At 35.1% G+C, this 16,877-nt stretch overlaps 1 protein-coding gene across 4 annotated transcripts in view; it reads left to right on the top strand.

The window, feature by feature from the left end:
• LOC139957379 (phospholipid-transporting ATPase ABCA1-like) overlaps positions 1–16,877 on the top strand; it is a 185,623-nt gene that overhangs the window by 7,671 nt on the left and 161,075 nt on the right. For all 4 annotated transcript variants that reach the window (XM_071955279.1, XM_071955280.1, XM_071955281.1 and 1 more), the window contains exon 3: positions 3,931–4,024. In XM_071955279.1, the coding sequence (XP_071811380.1) occupies positions 3,931–4,024 (94 nt within the window). The remainder of the gene's footprint in view (positions 1–3,930; positions 4,025–16,877) is intronic.

Below are 16,877 nucleotides of genomic sequence, written 5' to 3'. Positions count from 1 at the left end.
TCTTAATCTGGGCAAAAACGTTTTAGAAATTTGTATTGTTGCTATAACTGATAGTATTATTTAATGCATTATCAATACCATTTCTTCAGACTTATGACTGATCAATAAGATTTCAGTACAATGATGTTTACATCAGACAGACAAAGCATAGATCTGCAGTATAAACTTACACATTAGTAGGTGAAATACTGTACTGTACAAGGCACTGGAGGATAATAATATTTATTATTGTACAGTAGATTGCCTAAGTTACACTGGAGGATCATATTTATGATAATACAGTAGATTGACTACATTACACTGGAATGGTAATATAATGGTTCGGTTTCTTCCGGAAGAAACCTATTTCTTCCGGGGACGTGGAAGAAACTGGAAGAAACCTGTTTCTTCCGGGTGGAAAAAACCGCGGTTTATTCTGCAGTTTTTTTCACCCCCGGGAGAAACCTGCGAACTGATTATGATTGTACAGTAGGGCTGTGTCATTCCGGTTAATTCACTAACCGGTTAACCGTTTCTATTAACCGAACGGTTAACGTTTAAACGTAACCTGTGTTGTTGCCTCAAAATAAGAGTTATATAACTCAGATTATAATTCCGAAAGAGCGCCACCACTTTTGATGCGGAAGTACATTCTCAAAATAGCGCTGCAAGTATCGTTTTTTCGTAACGCGTATGTCAAGAATTTGGTTGTATTTGCTTAGTTTTGACGATCGTTGCATTGAAAAAGACGAATCGCGCGTTTTCATGAAGTTTTAAACAGATTTTTGTTTCTCTTTCAGTTCATCGGTAACTGTTACAGAGATATTTGAAGCAAATATTTCTTTGTTAATTGCATAGCCCCTACTGTAATAGCGCAGGCATTGTATGGCAGTTATAAGCCTAATATAGAGGCCTACTTAATATTGGCATTGTGTATTGAAGTTCGCGATCATATGGAGTGTTAGACTACAAGGCTTTCACCAGCTAGGCCAAGGTTAGGAAAGTCGGTTGTTAGGAAGCGATTACTACAGAAGTGTACGGTAGTAGGGCTAGGCCTACGCAATTACAAGTACAACAATGGGTCACAGATATATTGAATTTGTGCATTGTGGCGGGGTAGGCAGAGGGTAGGGGGGAAGTGTGGAAAACTTTGTAAAATTTCCCGCGAACACCCTGTCGATTTCCCGCCGGAGTTCGCGCAGCAAACACAATTAGCACGCGTAGCATAATGGCGTGGGGTAGTCCCCCAGTGGGGTCATGTGGTGGAACCCCTTGTGGGGGTCCAGGGGTTAACGCCCTGGAAAATTTGGCGCGTCTGGCGATAAAATATTCGCAGCTGTGGATACAAAATACTGACAACTTTTTTAATTTAAATTGTTACAAAACTGATGAAAATTTTGAAATGACAAGTTAGAGTAGCCATATTTTGTTATAAAATGAAAAGAGATCTATCTGTCTTACAATCATTAAAAAGTTTAACTTAAAAAAACATGCGATTTTATGAAACAACGTTCGGCAAAGCCCCATTCCTAGACTGCCTAACAATAGCTTGCACTATACTACAACTATGGTAGGCTACATTTTCCAAGGTACCTTGCCAAACAACTGTGAGCTCATCCCCTGTCTAACACCTGTTGTTAACAATTTTTTGGCATGTTGCCAAGGAACGTTTCATGGTCTAGAATTAATAAGGTCAGTCAGTAAAGGTTCGGTTAAGTTATGAGAATTATTATCTTAGACGTTTAAGAAAAGTAGGTAAAATATGATCCCCGTAACAGCTAGGTAAGTAAAACAGGCAACTGACTCCTCCAGTGTAACTTAGGCGTTCTACTGTACAATGTACAGTAGAATGCCTAAGTTACACTGGAGGATAACATTTATGATAATACAGTAGATTGACTTCATTACACTGGAGGATACTATTGATGATTGTACAGTAAATTGACTACATTACACTGGAGGATAATATTGATGATTGTACAGTAGATTGACTACATTACACTGGAGGATAATATTGATGATTGTACAGTAGATTGACTACATTACACTGGTATGGTAATATTGATGATTGTACAGTAGATTGAATACTGTACATTACACTGGAGGATAATATTGATGATTGTACAGTACAGTAGATGGATTTACACATTGTGCTTTTTATTGTTCTCAAAGTTATTAGGTAATACACAGAGCTCTTAGATCACCTTACTGTACTTGACCTATATTTCATTAACAGAAGTTTTCTTCACCTTACACAAATACTCTGCAACCTGCACACTTCCTACAGTAGATTAAGTTAAAACTCTAGAGCAGCAAAAGAAATTGCCACAACATAACTACAAGATGGGCCATCAAGGAAAGAAACGACAACTCCCTCATGTTTTAATATATCATAATATCAAGGAAAATGATGATTACAATATGAATTAGTGATAAACAATTATGCTTAAACAGAAAATATCGATTATATACTGATTATTTTTCTCATTATCGGGCCAATTTCGATTCCGATTATTTAATAAAGAGAAAGTATCCTATTTGTACAAAATCAGCAATAAAGTATGTAAAGGAAACAATTATTGTTGTGCTTTTCCTCTGTTTCTTCTTGCTTTCATTGTACTAAATGTAAGAAAGGGCTCTTATGTATCCTTTTGAATACATGACCAAGTCACCTCTGGGGTTTCGCGGAAAGAAAAAAAATAAATTTGTTTACAAATTTCCGAAGTACAAAACTATGACATCCTACCAAGGAAGCACTGTGCTAAGCAATTGACCTAACCACCACGACGTGTATGTCACCTGTTAATGGTTTGAAATGCGCTAAGCATGGTTACTCAGAATATCCATCCCAAAAATTATCTCAGACAAGCCATCCATCTTCAATCTTTACTAAAGTGAAAATTTTAATTACATATTTCTTACATTCCGACATGATTTTGTACTTATTTTCAGTATGATTCCGTTTATGAACAAATACAAACGTTACGAATTTGAAGTTAAACATCCTTATTTGTTAAATTGTTACCTATTTAGCTCCATGCAAGTTCAATTAGAAAATGTTAACTTCTAGGCCTATCAAACTGAACAGCAATTGGTACCATTGTAACTTGTTTATAATAACTGTTGAATGTTACCAGATTGATGTAAAGAAATCATAACAACTAGAAACTACTCCAATAATGTTTTTTCACATGAAAACTTTGCATATATATTGCTTGTGCATAATTGATTTGAGCAAAATTGTAGACCGTATTCCGAGACCTGTTTACAATGTAACAACCTACTGTAGTGTTAGGCCTAATGCGACAGCTTTGGATTCGAGGCATATCAGCATTTCTGCCGAAATCAAATTATTTTTTGAGGGCATTGCGGCAAACATTGAAAGGTTGAAAAAAATGGAGATAAGAGGGTCCACGGTAAAAGGGAAGTAATGGGCAGGGAAGCATGGTCCTTTTCAAATTGTGAGAAAAAGAAACATCAAATTACAAATTAGTGCATCAAAGACAAATACTGCACTACAGGTACGGAGCATTTCATGCCTAAACATAACCTATACTCAGCTAATCAACACAGGCCTTATCCAGCAAATTCCTTAATTGTTACCATGCTTACTGTGCCGAGAAACATTGAAGTCAGTAACCATGAGGGATGCAAAATCGGCGACCCTGGCAGCCTAATTTGATGAAATTACATTGTGAAAGACGTATAGATGGTGTCTTTATTTTAATGTTTCGTAGTAATAGAGCAAACCTAAAACATCAGTTGATATTTTCAACTTCCATATGTATTTTGAATAATGATATTTTCACCTATATGTTTCTGAATAATTGGTACATGACATAACTGGTATTCCACATAATTTTTACCTATTCCGATTATGTTCTGATTATGCAATAATCGGCCCGATTCCGATTATGATTTGAACACTAATATGAATCTATTAATTTGCAGGTTCGACTGGCTGTGGAACTAGTGTGGCCAGTCATCCTAGCGGTTATGATCTGCTTGTTGAGACTCTTCTCACACAGGACCTTCAAACATGAATGTAAGTATCAGTTATATTGGGCACAGGTGGTGTACAGTACTAGTAGTTTGTTGAAGTTAACAGAACATCCAAGTCAATAGCGTCTGAAATGTTGGGTTGAAATGCAAAATGTCAGACGAAAAGCCAAAAAAAGGTGGGGTAATCAACAAACTGTTGGGATTAGGTTCCTGGCAGTCTGCATGAACAAAAAAATGCCGTCTCTGCTGCCATGAGTAGTGGCTACGCGATAAACTTTACAACACAATGGATATTCAGGAAACTATTTCAAAAGGGTAGAACCTCGGTAGCATGTAGATGATTCCTTCAAGTAAGTCAGGTCGTAAATCTCTTATCATCTTATGAAAACTCACATTTTTTTTGTTTTTAAATTTATTGCCGGTGTTTTCTACATTCATTTTGTTCATTATTCTATTTTGAGTCTTCTGTTTTTTTACTTTTGTTTCGTTCTTGTTCCCGTTTTTCACTAAAAGCCTATGTGAAGAAACCTTGACAAACTTGTAAAATTGAATGTTACAGTAGGGGAATACAAATACAGTATCAGTGCTTGGAAGGTTAGAACTGAATCCATCTTTTTCTTAATTATTACAGGAATTATTTTTTGAACATGATAAACAAAAATGATGATAATGGACAGATTGGTAGAGCAGAAATTGAAAGTTATAAACCATGGATCACACTACTGCATTTTATACAATACTGTACATTACTGCATACACTACTGCATTATATACATTACTGCACATTACTGCATACAATACTGCATTATATACATTACTGCACATTACTGCATACAATACTGTATTATATACATTACTGTACATTACTACATACACTACTGTATTATATACATAACTGCACATTACTGCATACAATACTGCATTATATACATTACTGTACATTACTGCATACACTGCTGCATTATATACATTACTGCACATAACTGCATACACTACTGCATTATATACAGTACTGTACATTACTACATACACTACTGTATTATATACATTACTGTACATTACTACATACAATACTGCATTTTATACAATACTGTACATTACTGCATACACTACTGCATTATATACATTACTGCACATTACTGCATACACTACTGTATTATATACATTACTGTACATTACTGCATACAATACTGCATTATATACAGTACTGTACATTACTGCATACAATACTGCATTATATACATTACTGCACATTACTACATACACTACTGCATTATATACATTACTGCACATTACTACATACACTACTGCATTATATACATTACTGCACATTACTGCATACACTACTGCATTATATACATTACTGTACATTACTACATACACTACTGCATTATATACATTACTGTACATTACTACATACACTACTGCATTATATACATTACTGCACATTACTGCATACACTACTGCATTATATACATTACTGTACATTACTGCATACACTACTGCATTATATACATTACTGCACATTACTGCATACACTACTGCATTATATACATTACTGCACATTACTGCATACACTACTGCATTATATACATTACTGCACATTACTGCATACACTACTGCATTATATACATTACTGCACATTACTGCATACACTACTGCATTATATACATTACTGTACATTACTACATACACTACTGCATTATATACATTACTGCACATTACTGCATACACTACTGCATTATATACATTACTGCACATTACTGCATACACTACTGCATTATATACATTACTGTACATTACTGCATACACTACTGCATTATATACATTACTGCACATTACTGCATACACTACTGCATTATATACATTACTGTACATTACTACATACACTACTGCATTATATACATTACTGCACATTACTGCATACACTACTGCATTATATACATTACTGTACATTACTACATACACTACTGCATTATATACATTACTGCACATTACTGCATACACTACTGCATTATATACATTACTGCACATTACTACATACACTACTGCATTATATACATTACTGTACATTACTGCATACACTACTGCATTATATACATTACTGCACATTACTGCATACACTACTGCATTATATACATTACTGTACATTACTACATACACTACTGCATTTTATACAATACTGTACATTACTGCATACACTACTGCATTATATACATTACTGCACATTACTGCATACACTACTGCATTATATACATTACTGTACATTACTACATACACTACTGCATTTTATACAATACTGTACATTACTGCATACACTACTGCATTATATACATTACTGCACATTACTGCATACAATACTGTATTATATACATTACTGTACATTACTGCATACAATACTGCATTATATACAGTACTGTACATTACTGCATACAATACTGCATTATATACATTACTGCACATTACTACATACACTACTGGATTATATACATTACTGCACATTACTGCATACACTACTGCATTATATACATTACTGTACATTACTACATACACTACTGTATTATATACATTACTGTACATTACTACATACACTACTGCATTATATACATTACTGCACATTACTGCATACACTACTGCATTATATACATTACTGTACATTACTACATACACTACTGCATTATATACATTACTGTACATTACTACATACACTACTGCATTATATACATTACTGCACATTACTGCATACAATACTGTATTATATACATTACTGTACATTACTGCATACAATACTGCATTATATACATTACTGCACATTCTGCATACACTACTGCATTATATACATTACTGCACATTACTGCATACACTACTGCATTATATACATTACTGCACATTACTGCATACACTACTGCATTATATACATTACTGCACATTACTGCATACACTACTGCATTATATACATTACTGTACATTACTACATACACTACTGCATTATATACATTACTGCACATTACTGCATACACTACTGCATTATATACATTACTGCACATTACTGCATACACTACTGCATTATATACATTACTGTACATTACTGCATACACTACTGCATTATATACATTACTGCACATTACTGCATACACTACTGCATTATATACATTACTGTACATTACTACATACACTACTGCATTATATACATTACTGCACATTACTGCATACACTACTGCATTATATACATTACTGTACATTACTACATACACTACTGCATTATATACATTACTGCACATTACTGCATACACTACTGCATTATATACATTACTGCACATTACTACATACACTACTGCATTATATACATTACTGTACATTACTGCATACACTACTGCATTATATACCTTACTGCACATTACTGCATACACTACTGCATTATATACATTACTGTACATTACTGCATACACTACTGCATTATATACATTACTGCACATTACTGCATACACTACTGTATTATATACATTACTGTACATTACTGCATACACTACTGTATTATATACAGTACTGTACATTACTGCATACACTACTGTATTATATACATTACTGCACATAACTGCATACACTACTGTATTATATACATTACTGCACATAACTGCATACACTACTGTATTATATACAGTACTGTACATTACTACATACACTACTGTATTATATACATTACTGTACATTACTACATACACTACTGCATTATATACATTACTGTACATTACTGCATACAATACTGCATTATATACATTACTGCACATTACTGCATACACTACTGTATTATATACATTACTGCACATAACTGCATACACTACTGCATTATATACATTACTGCACATTACTGCATACAATACTGCATTATATACATTACTGCACATTACTACATACACTACTGCATTATATACATTACTGTACATTACTGCATACACTACTGCATTATATACATTACTGCACATTACTGCATACAATACTGCATTATATACATTACTGCACATTACTGCATACACTACTGCATTATATACATTACTGTACATTACTGCATACACTACTGCATTATATACATTACTGCACATTACTACATACACTACTGCATTATATACATTACTGTACATTACTGCATACACTACTGCATTATATACATTACTGCACATTACTGCATACAATACTGCATTATATACATTACTGCACATTACTGCATACACTACTGCATTATATACATTACTGTACATTACTACATACACTACTGCATTATATACATTACTGTACATTACTGCATACACTGCTGCATTATATACATTACTGTACATTACTGCATACAATACTGCATTATATACATTACTGTACATTACTGCATACAATACTGCATTATATACATTACTGTACATTACTACATACACTACTGCATTATATACATTACTGTACATTACTGCATACACTACTGTACAGTGTTCGACTTATGGCCAAAAAATTGCATAGCAACAAATTTCGACAATTGCTATACAATATTTTTGTTGCATAGCAGTTCCCCAATATTGAATAGCAGTTTTGAAATTACCACAAAACGGACCAAATGTTGGCGATCAATGTATTAACTACAAAATGTTTGTTTATTATTATTATTTATACTAGTGTTGCTACGATAATCGTTTTCAATATCGGTATCGGCCGATATTTGCAATATCGGCAGCATATCGGTATCGGTAAAATTTTGCCTAATTGCCGATTACAGCAAACCGATATTGAACTTTTCTTTTTAACAGCAGAGCTACCTGTACTTATTTATACTTGCAATGATTTGTTAATCTGCCCAAGACGATCCATTTCTTTAGCGTCAGTTAAACTCAGATTCATTTTCGATTAATATCCATGGAAACCTGACTCTCCGTAACATCTAAAAGCACGTCTACGGCGCGCGAATATAACCAATGACCTTCGTGAACCTTGGCCTACACACAGCATTAGTGCAGCATATATACACTGTACTAACCATTCATTTCCTCAAATGCCTCCGTGAAAACCTTGAACATGATGCATACAGTAACTGCACAGTTCAGCAGTGTTGGAAAACCTTGTTCAATTTCCCGCGAACACACTGCCGATTTCCCGCCGGTGTTCGCCTGCCTAGCACGGGTAACGTGCGAGCATAAAGACGTGGTGTCCAGGGGCCCGTCTTAGGGCTATGGTGGGGTTATGGGTTAGAACCCCTCGTGGGGATCGTGGGGGCGAAAGCCCCCGAAAATTGTTGTCATTTTTTTGCGATGTCTGGCGACGAAAAAATTCGCAGTTGAGGATGCAAAATACTGACAACTTTTTTATTTAAATTGTCACGAAACTGATGAAAATTTTAAAATGACAAGTTAAAGTAGCTATATTATGTTATAAAATGAAAAGAGATTTAATCTGTCTTTCAATCTTTAAAAAGTGCAACTTACAAAACTTCCGATATTATGAAACAAACAACGTTCAGCAAAGCCCCGTTTCTAGACTGCCTAACAATGTGTTGCGTACATTTTTACAACTGCAGTGTTTAACCCTATACCCAACTACTGTACCACGGTACATGTGCTGCGAATTTGCCCAGGTACCTTCCCAACAACTGTGAGCTCATCCCCTGTGTAAAACCTGTTTGTTAACATTTTTTTGGCACGTTGCCAGGGAGTTTAGTTACGTGAGATCCGTAACCGCCGAGGTGGTTAGGCTATTTGCTTTACACTTAACTATGGTAGGATAATATTTTTTCAGGTTTTTTTTTCGCTATACGGTCAAGTGAATAAGTTGTACATTGAGTATAAACTCAATAAATTATAACTTCTACATTGTGATCGACAGTTCGTAAGTTAAGGTTTGAGTGTTTGCTCCCAAATCTGACTAGGAATTTGTATCGCACAAATCGGCACAATGTGCGATGCTGATTTGGAAACGTCTCGCAAGTTTGTCGTTTTGGATCGCATTTTGCGATGCGATACCGGAAAAATCGAACACTGCTACTGTATTATATACATTACTGCACATTATTGCATACACTACTGCATTATATACATTACTGCACATTACTGCATACACTACTGTATTATATACATTACTGCACATTACTACATACACTACTGTATTATATACATTACTGTACATTACTACATACACTACTGTATTATATACATTACTGCACATTACTGCATACACTACTGCATTATATACATTACTGCACATTACTGCATACAATACTGCATTATATACATTACTGCACATTACTACATACACTACTGTATTATATACATTACTGCACATTACTGCATACACTACTGCATTATATACATTACTGTACATTACTACATACACTACTGTATTATATACATTACTGTACATTACTACATACACTACTGCATTATATACATTACTGTACATTACTGCATACACTACTGCATTATATACATTACTGTACATTACTGCATACAATACTGCATTATATACATTACTGTATATTACTGCATACACTACTGCATTATATACATTACTGTACATTACTGCATACACTACTGCATTATATACAATACTGTACATTACTACATACACTACTGCATTATATACATTACTGTACATTACTGCATACAATACTGTATTATATACATTACTGCACACTACTACATACACTACTAGTGTTCAACCGATTATGCATAACAGAAAATACCGATTACCGATTATTTTTTTCATAACCGTACCGATTCCGATTATTTGAAAATGAGAAAATATCCCGTATATACGAAATCGGCAATAAAGTTTGACAGAAACAATTATTGTTGTGATTTTCCCCTGTTTCCTTATAGTTATATTATTGTTATACAAGGCTCTAAGGTATCATTTTGTATGTACCAAATTACCTCTGAAAAAAAGTTGTTTTTTTTAAATTTCCAAAATACGGAAATATGACATCCTACCCAGTCAGCACTGTGCTAAGCGAATGGCCTAACCACCTCGACGTGAATGTCACCTGTTAATGGCTTAAAATGGGCTAAGAATAGTTACTCAAAATATCCATCTCAAAAAGTATCTCAGACAAACCATTCATCTTCAATCTTTACCAAAGTGTAAATTTTAATGACATATTGCCTACATTCCGACAATAATTTGGACTTATTTTCAGTATTATACCGTTAATGAACAAATAGAAATGTTACGAACTTGAAGTTAAACATACCTATTCGTTACCTATTTAACTCCATTCAGGTTCAATTAGAAAATGTAAGCTTAGGCCAATCAAACTGAAAAGCAAATTGTACCATCGTAACTTGTTTTAAATTACTCTAAAATGTAATACCAGATTAATGTAAAGAAATAATAACAACTAGAAACTACTCCAATATAAAATATAACATTCCCTCTATAAGACATATCACCTTCCAAACAAATGCCGATTTCCATCAAATGGAAAGTTGTAAAGTAAGGTTTTTTTTTTTTTTTGGAAACCGATGGTTAGGCTACATTTCCCATTGACTTAGTGTGGTTGTTAGGCTAACATGTGGTCGAAGATTGCAGTTTCTGTGGATATTTTTATTTTTTATTTGCGACAGTACACAACTAGAGCGAATAAACAGATGGCAAGGTTAGATTTCCATGCAGTTGACTTAGTGTGAAGTAAGGCTACCATGTGGTCGGAGATTTGTGCGGATTTTAGGTTATTTTCGCTGGTACTGAAATTGCTTTGTGCAGGCCTTAATTTGCCACGGGAATTTCCCGGTGATTGTGCGCGACCGTCCCGCACTGCTTCAAATTTGATGAGAGATGTGAAAACTGTTTCCGCGATTCGCACTGCAACTGCAATTCCTAGCTAAAGCAAACGCATGTCACAATTAATTTTACACAGACACCTGATATAACGAGGGCGATTTTCTTATATTTCTTTTTCGCACTTGTAATTGTGCTTTAGGAGGGCTTTTTAGCACTTGCGAGGGCGAATCGCCCATCGCCCCGCTTATTTCCGACACTGTCAAGCACATTCGCAAAATTGGTATTGCTGCTATGCTTACTGTGCCAAGAAATCTGAAGTCACTAACCACGAGGGAAGCAAAATCGGCGACCCTGGCAGCGTAAATTGATGAAAGTATACACTGTGAAAGACGTATCGAGGGTGTCTTATTGTAATATTTCGTAGTAATAGAACAAACCTAATACATCAGTTGATATTTTCAACTTCCATATGTTTTTGCATAATGATATTTTCACCTTCCATATGTTTTTGAATAATCGGTATGACATAACTGGTATTCCACGTAATTTTTACCAATTCCGATTATGTTCTGATTATGCAATATTCGTACCGATTCCGATTAGGTTAATCGTTTGAACACTGTACACTACTGTATTATATACATTACTGTACATTACTGCATACACTACAGCATTATATGTGTGCTACATGTTAGTCATTTTGTTCATTTCTCTTTGATTTTGTACACTATAATCTAGAGCTAACTACACTTATTTTAGGGAAACAATTATTTCCCCCCCTCCACCCCACCATTTCATTTGCCACACCACTGCTTAAACAGGATGTTTGAGTATGTATTGTTTTTAAACAAAAGGTAAGCTTACTACAATGACGTAGTCCATGAGTTCAAGTTGAACTCTGAGGTAAGGAGAATAAGGTTTAATGCCATTGTTATGTTGCCATACAATTAAGTTCCAGATACACCACAAGTTAGTATCCATGAGTAGTTTATGGGCTGGCTTTCTTTGAATTCCATAATAGACACACAAACACAAAATCGCTTGTAACAGAAAACAAGGAGATAATTTTCATTGGCAGTGTAGAGACTTTCATAATGCATTTTGAAATATTGGGTACACTGTAACTCAACAAGGGAAAGTTGGACTAAACTCAAACTTGGTATATAGATCCTCTGTGCCTGTGAAGGTCACCAAAGGTCAGAGGCCAAAAACCAAAATATTAAAAAAAAAGCAATAACTCCCATTGACAGTGTCCGACATGGTTGATATTTTGAGAGTACAGTTGTGAACGGGGTAAGGGATGGTTTCCACACATAAGGGTCATGTGATCCAAGGTCAACAAAGGTCAATTAGGGGACAAAAACTAGTAATTGTGCAATTTGAGAACAAAATGTCCGTCAAGGTTGGGAGTTATGCTATTGTAATCCAGTAGTCTACCCGCATCTTTTTCCTGATTCGCGAGTCTCTATTCGGATTACAAGAAATCTAAACTATCCTTAAAACTTATTTTGTAAAAGTTGCCACATCATCCAAACTAGTATCAGCGCATGTAAAGAAGAAAAATGGCCGCCCGTTTTTTTTCAGATCTCAGTACGAGAAACATGTATTTTATTTGGATAGAACAACTCTCGTTTTTCTACCCTAGCTGTATGTTGTTTTTATAAAGCCTTCATGAAAACCAACTTTTTGGACAATGGATTTTGAAGCTCAGTCAACAATTTAAAAAACGCTTACCGTTAAATACTGGTGTCAAACAATACATTTCTTTTTCATTCCAACAAAGATCCACAAAGGATAAAAATGCTAAGTAGAGCTTACTTAAAGAGAAATAGAAACTGCATGTACATCACTGTACATCGTCATTTTAAGTATCCAAATACTATACAAAGAGATCGAGTTCACCGAAACACCCCTTTTCCCTACCACCTATAAAAGAAACCTGTCTTTTATAAATTATAGTACCTTACAGTACTTTACATTTGATACAAAAGTTACTTCTACAACAGCTTCCCAAAATGTGTGTATCGCAATAGGTTAAGTTTTAACCGTGTAGCATAGCACAGTACCATTAATAATTTGCATATTACACCAAAATATACACTCAGCGTCCAGATGGCGGGAAAATGTAACATCATGTTCAATGTGTTGTGTCTTTCCCATGGTGCGATGAACTTAGGAAAGTTCGAATGTCGATGACCTACTTGTGTTCTGTGACAAATGTCAATGGGAATTATGTGTGTAAAAACTCAGGTTTTTTCCACATGTTATAAAGAAGTTTTACGTTAGTGGAGCGAATTTCGGGGCGGCTCGTTGATTGTGAGAAGCACTTATCTAAGCATCAATATTTGTGAAAAATATCGTAAGGTTTTTTTCCAGAAAATATTGTTGACTAGTAATTGGAATCTCAATGTATTAAGAAGCACTGGGTCTAATTCTTATCACTGCATTTTGGAGGAAGTGCGAAATATTGTTTTTTCATTTAAGGTTATCGTGGTTGCCATGTAGGCTAAGAGGTAGGATTGGCCAAGGCCTACTGTACCTAGTTCTCATAGATTGTTACCTACATTCAATTTAATGCCTAACGGGAGGAACTTTTATAGATAGTAACAGTCTGGGGCACATTTGTAATTAATATAGTTTCCTTGCTAAAATTTTGCACTGATTGTATGGATCGTTTGTGCTCCTAGTAGCGCTGTTTTCTTTGTTACTCTTATTCTTATCCGCTTAGGTACAGTATATGCTAACTCTGTGGTTGAATATTTTGGAAAGTCACTAATTGGGCTTGGTGCGATACTAGTGTTCAACCGATTATGCATAACAGAAAATACCGATTACCGATTGAAAATGAGAAAATATCCCGTCTATACGAAATCGGCAATAAAGTTTGACAGAAACAATTATTGTTGTGATTTTCCCCTGTTTCCTTTTGCTTCGTAGTTATACAATGCTCTAAGGGATCATTTTGTATTAACCAAATTACCTCTGGAGTTTCTCGGAAAGAAAACAATTTTTTTTTTTTTTAAATTTCCAAAATACGGAAATATGACATCCTGCCCAGTCAGCACTGTGCTGAGCGAATGGCCTAACCACCTCGACGGGAATGTCACCTGTTAATGGCTTGAAATGGGTTAAGAATAGTTACTCAAAATATCCATCTCAAAAAGTATCTCAGACAAACCATCCATCTTCAATCTTTACCAAAGTGTAAATTTTAGTGACATATTGCCTTCATTCCTACATTATTTTGTACTTATTTTCAGTATTATACTGTTTATGAACAAATAGAAATGTTACGAATTTGAAGTTAAACATACCTATTCGTTACCTATTTAACTCCATTCAGGTTCAATTAGAAAATGTAAGCTTAGGCCAATCAAACTGAAAAGCAAATTTTACCATCGTATCTTGTTTAAAATTACTCTAAAATGTAATACCAGATTGATGTAAAGAAATAATAATAACTAGAAACTACTCCAATATAAAATATAACATTCCCTCTTTAAGACATATCACTTACAGTACCTTCCAAACAAATGCCGATTTCCAGCAAATATAAAGTTGTAAAGTAAGCTACGCATTTTTTTGTTGCAAACTGATGGTTAGGCTACATTTCCCATTGACTTAGTGTGGTTGTTAGGCTAACATGTGGTCGAAGATTGCAGTTTCCGTGGATATTTTTATTTTTTATTTGCGACACAACTAGAGCGAATAAACAGATGGCAAGGTTAGATTTCCATGCAGTTGACTTAGTGTGAAGTAAGGCTATCATGTGGTCGGAGATTTGTGAGGATTTTAGGTTATTTTTGCTGGTACTGAAATTGCTTCGTGCAGGCCGTAATTTGCCACGGGAACTTCCCGGTGATCGTGCGCGACCCTCTCGCACTGCTTCAAATTTGATGCAGGATGTGAAAACTGTTTGCGCGATTCGCGCTGCAACTGCAATTCCTAGCTAAAGCAAACGCATGTCACAATTAATTTTACACAGACACCTGATATAATGAGGGCGATTTTCTTATATTTCGTTTTTCTTTTTCGCACTCGTAATTGTGCTTTAGGAGGTCTTTTTAGCACTTGCAAGGGCGAATCTGTCTTATTTTAATATTTCGTAGTAAAAGAACAAACCTAATACATCAGTTGATATTTTCAACTCCCATATGTTTTTGAATAATGATATTTTCACCTTCCATATGATTTTGAATAATCGGTATGACATAACTGGTATTCCACGTGATTTTTACCGATTCCGATTATGTTCTGATTATGCAATATTCGTACCGATTCCGATTCCGATTATGTTAATCGGTTGAACACTATGCAAACTGAGTTTACCGACTCTTTTCTTCATCACAGTTTATTCTAACCTATAGAAGCTCTGCTATGTAAAGCGGCTGCGAACACCCTACGTTTACAGATTATATGAGATTTAACGTCTTTACGCACTTATAATCCCTATTCAGTGGCAAAACTAGAGTGAAGCCCTAAGCCGCGTAGACACAGCATAGACGCCGCGTAGAACGTCGCGTACAGAAATGTTTATATTCATTGTATAATCGCGTAGATAAACGAAGAGTATACGTCTACGCGGAGTTATATGTGAGTGGTACTGTAGGTGACCTTTGGCCGCAGGTTGACCTCCGGTGACCTGTATTAGTTTCTTTGGTTATTTGAATTTTCAAGGCCATTATCGGATCACAAAGACGTGTACAGTACCTTCCGATCAAAATTGTCCATGGGTTGACCCCTGTGCGACCTTCGTGTGCAAAGTTATTAGAGGTCAAGGTTTTTCTAAGCTACAGTCATTCGTAAATTCCGTTGACTATTGTGATAAGAACATAAAGTCGGTATTACTATTAGCCATTTTATGTTGTATAGTCTATAGGGAAGGCTCACATGATCATCAAGTGAGTGATCCAAGCTTGCCTTTTAACTGGGCTTATTTTTTCTCCAGTCTGCTAGTTCATATACTGTTGGAATTACCGGCTCTTTTCAATGCTTTTATGTGAATTATAATCAATTTTATCCCTTCATAAATAGATGGTCAATGTTGTCTGGGATTACTGGATGCTCTTTCAGTGCTTAGTCAAAGGTGAAAACATGTTGGGTGTTGTCAACCCTGACAAACTACTAAGTGTAACATGTTATCATAA

The sequence above is a fragment of the Apostichopus japonicus genome, chromosome 2 (genome assembly GCF_037975245.1).
Source record: "Apostichopus japonicus isolate 1M-3 chromosome 2, ASM3797524v1, whole genome shotgun sequence".
Lineage (NCBI taxonomy): Eukaryota > Metazoa > Echinodermata > Holothuroidea > Aspidochirotida > Stichopodidae > Apostichopus > Apostichopus japonicus.
Note: the sequence above shows the minus strand (reverse complement) of the source record. Positions and strands in the feature narration are given on the sequence as shown.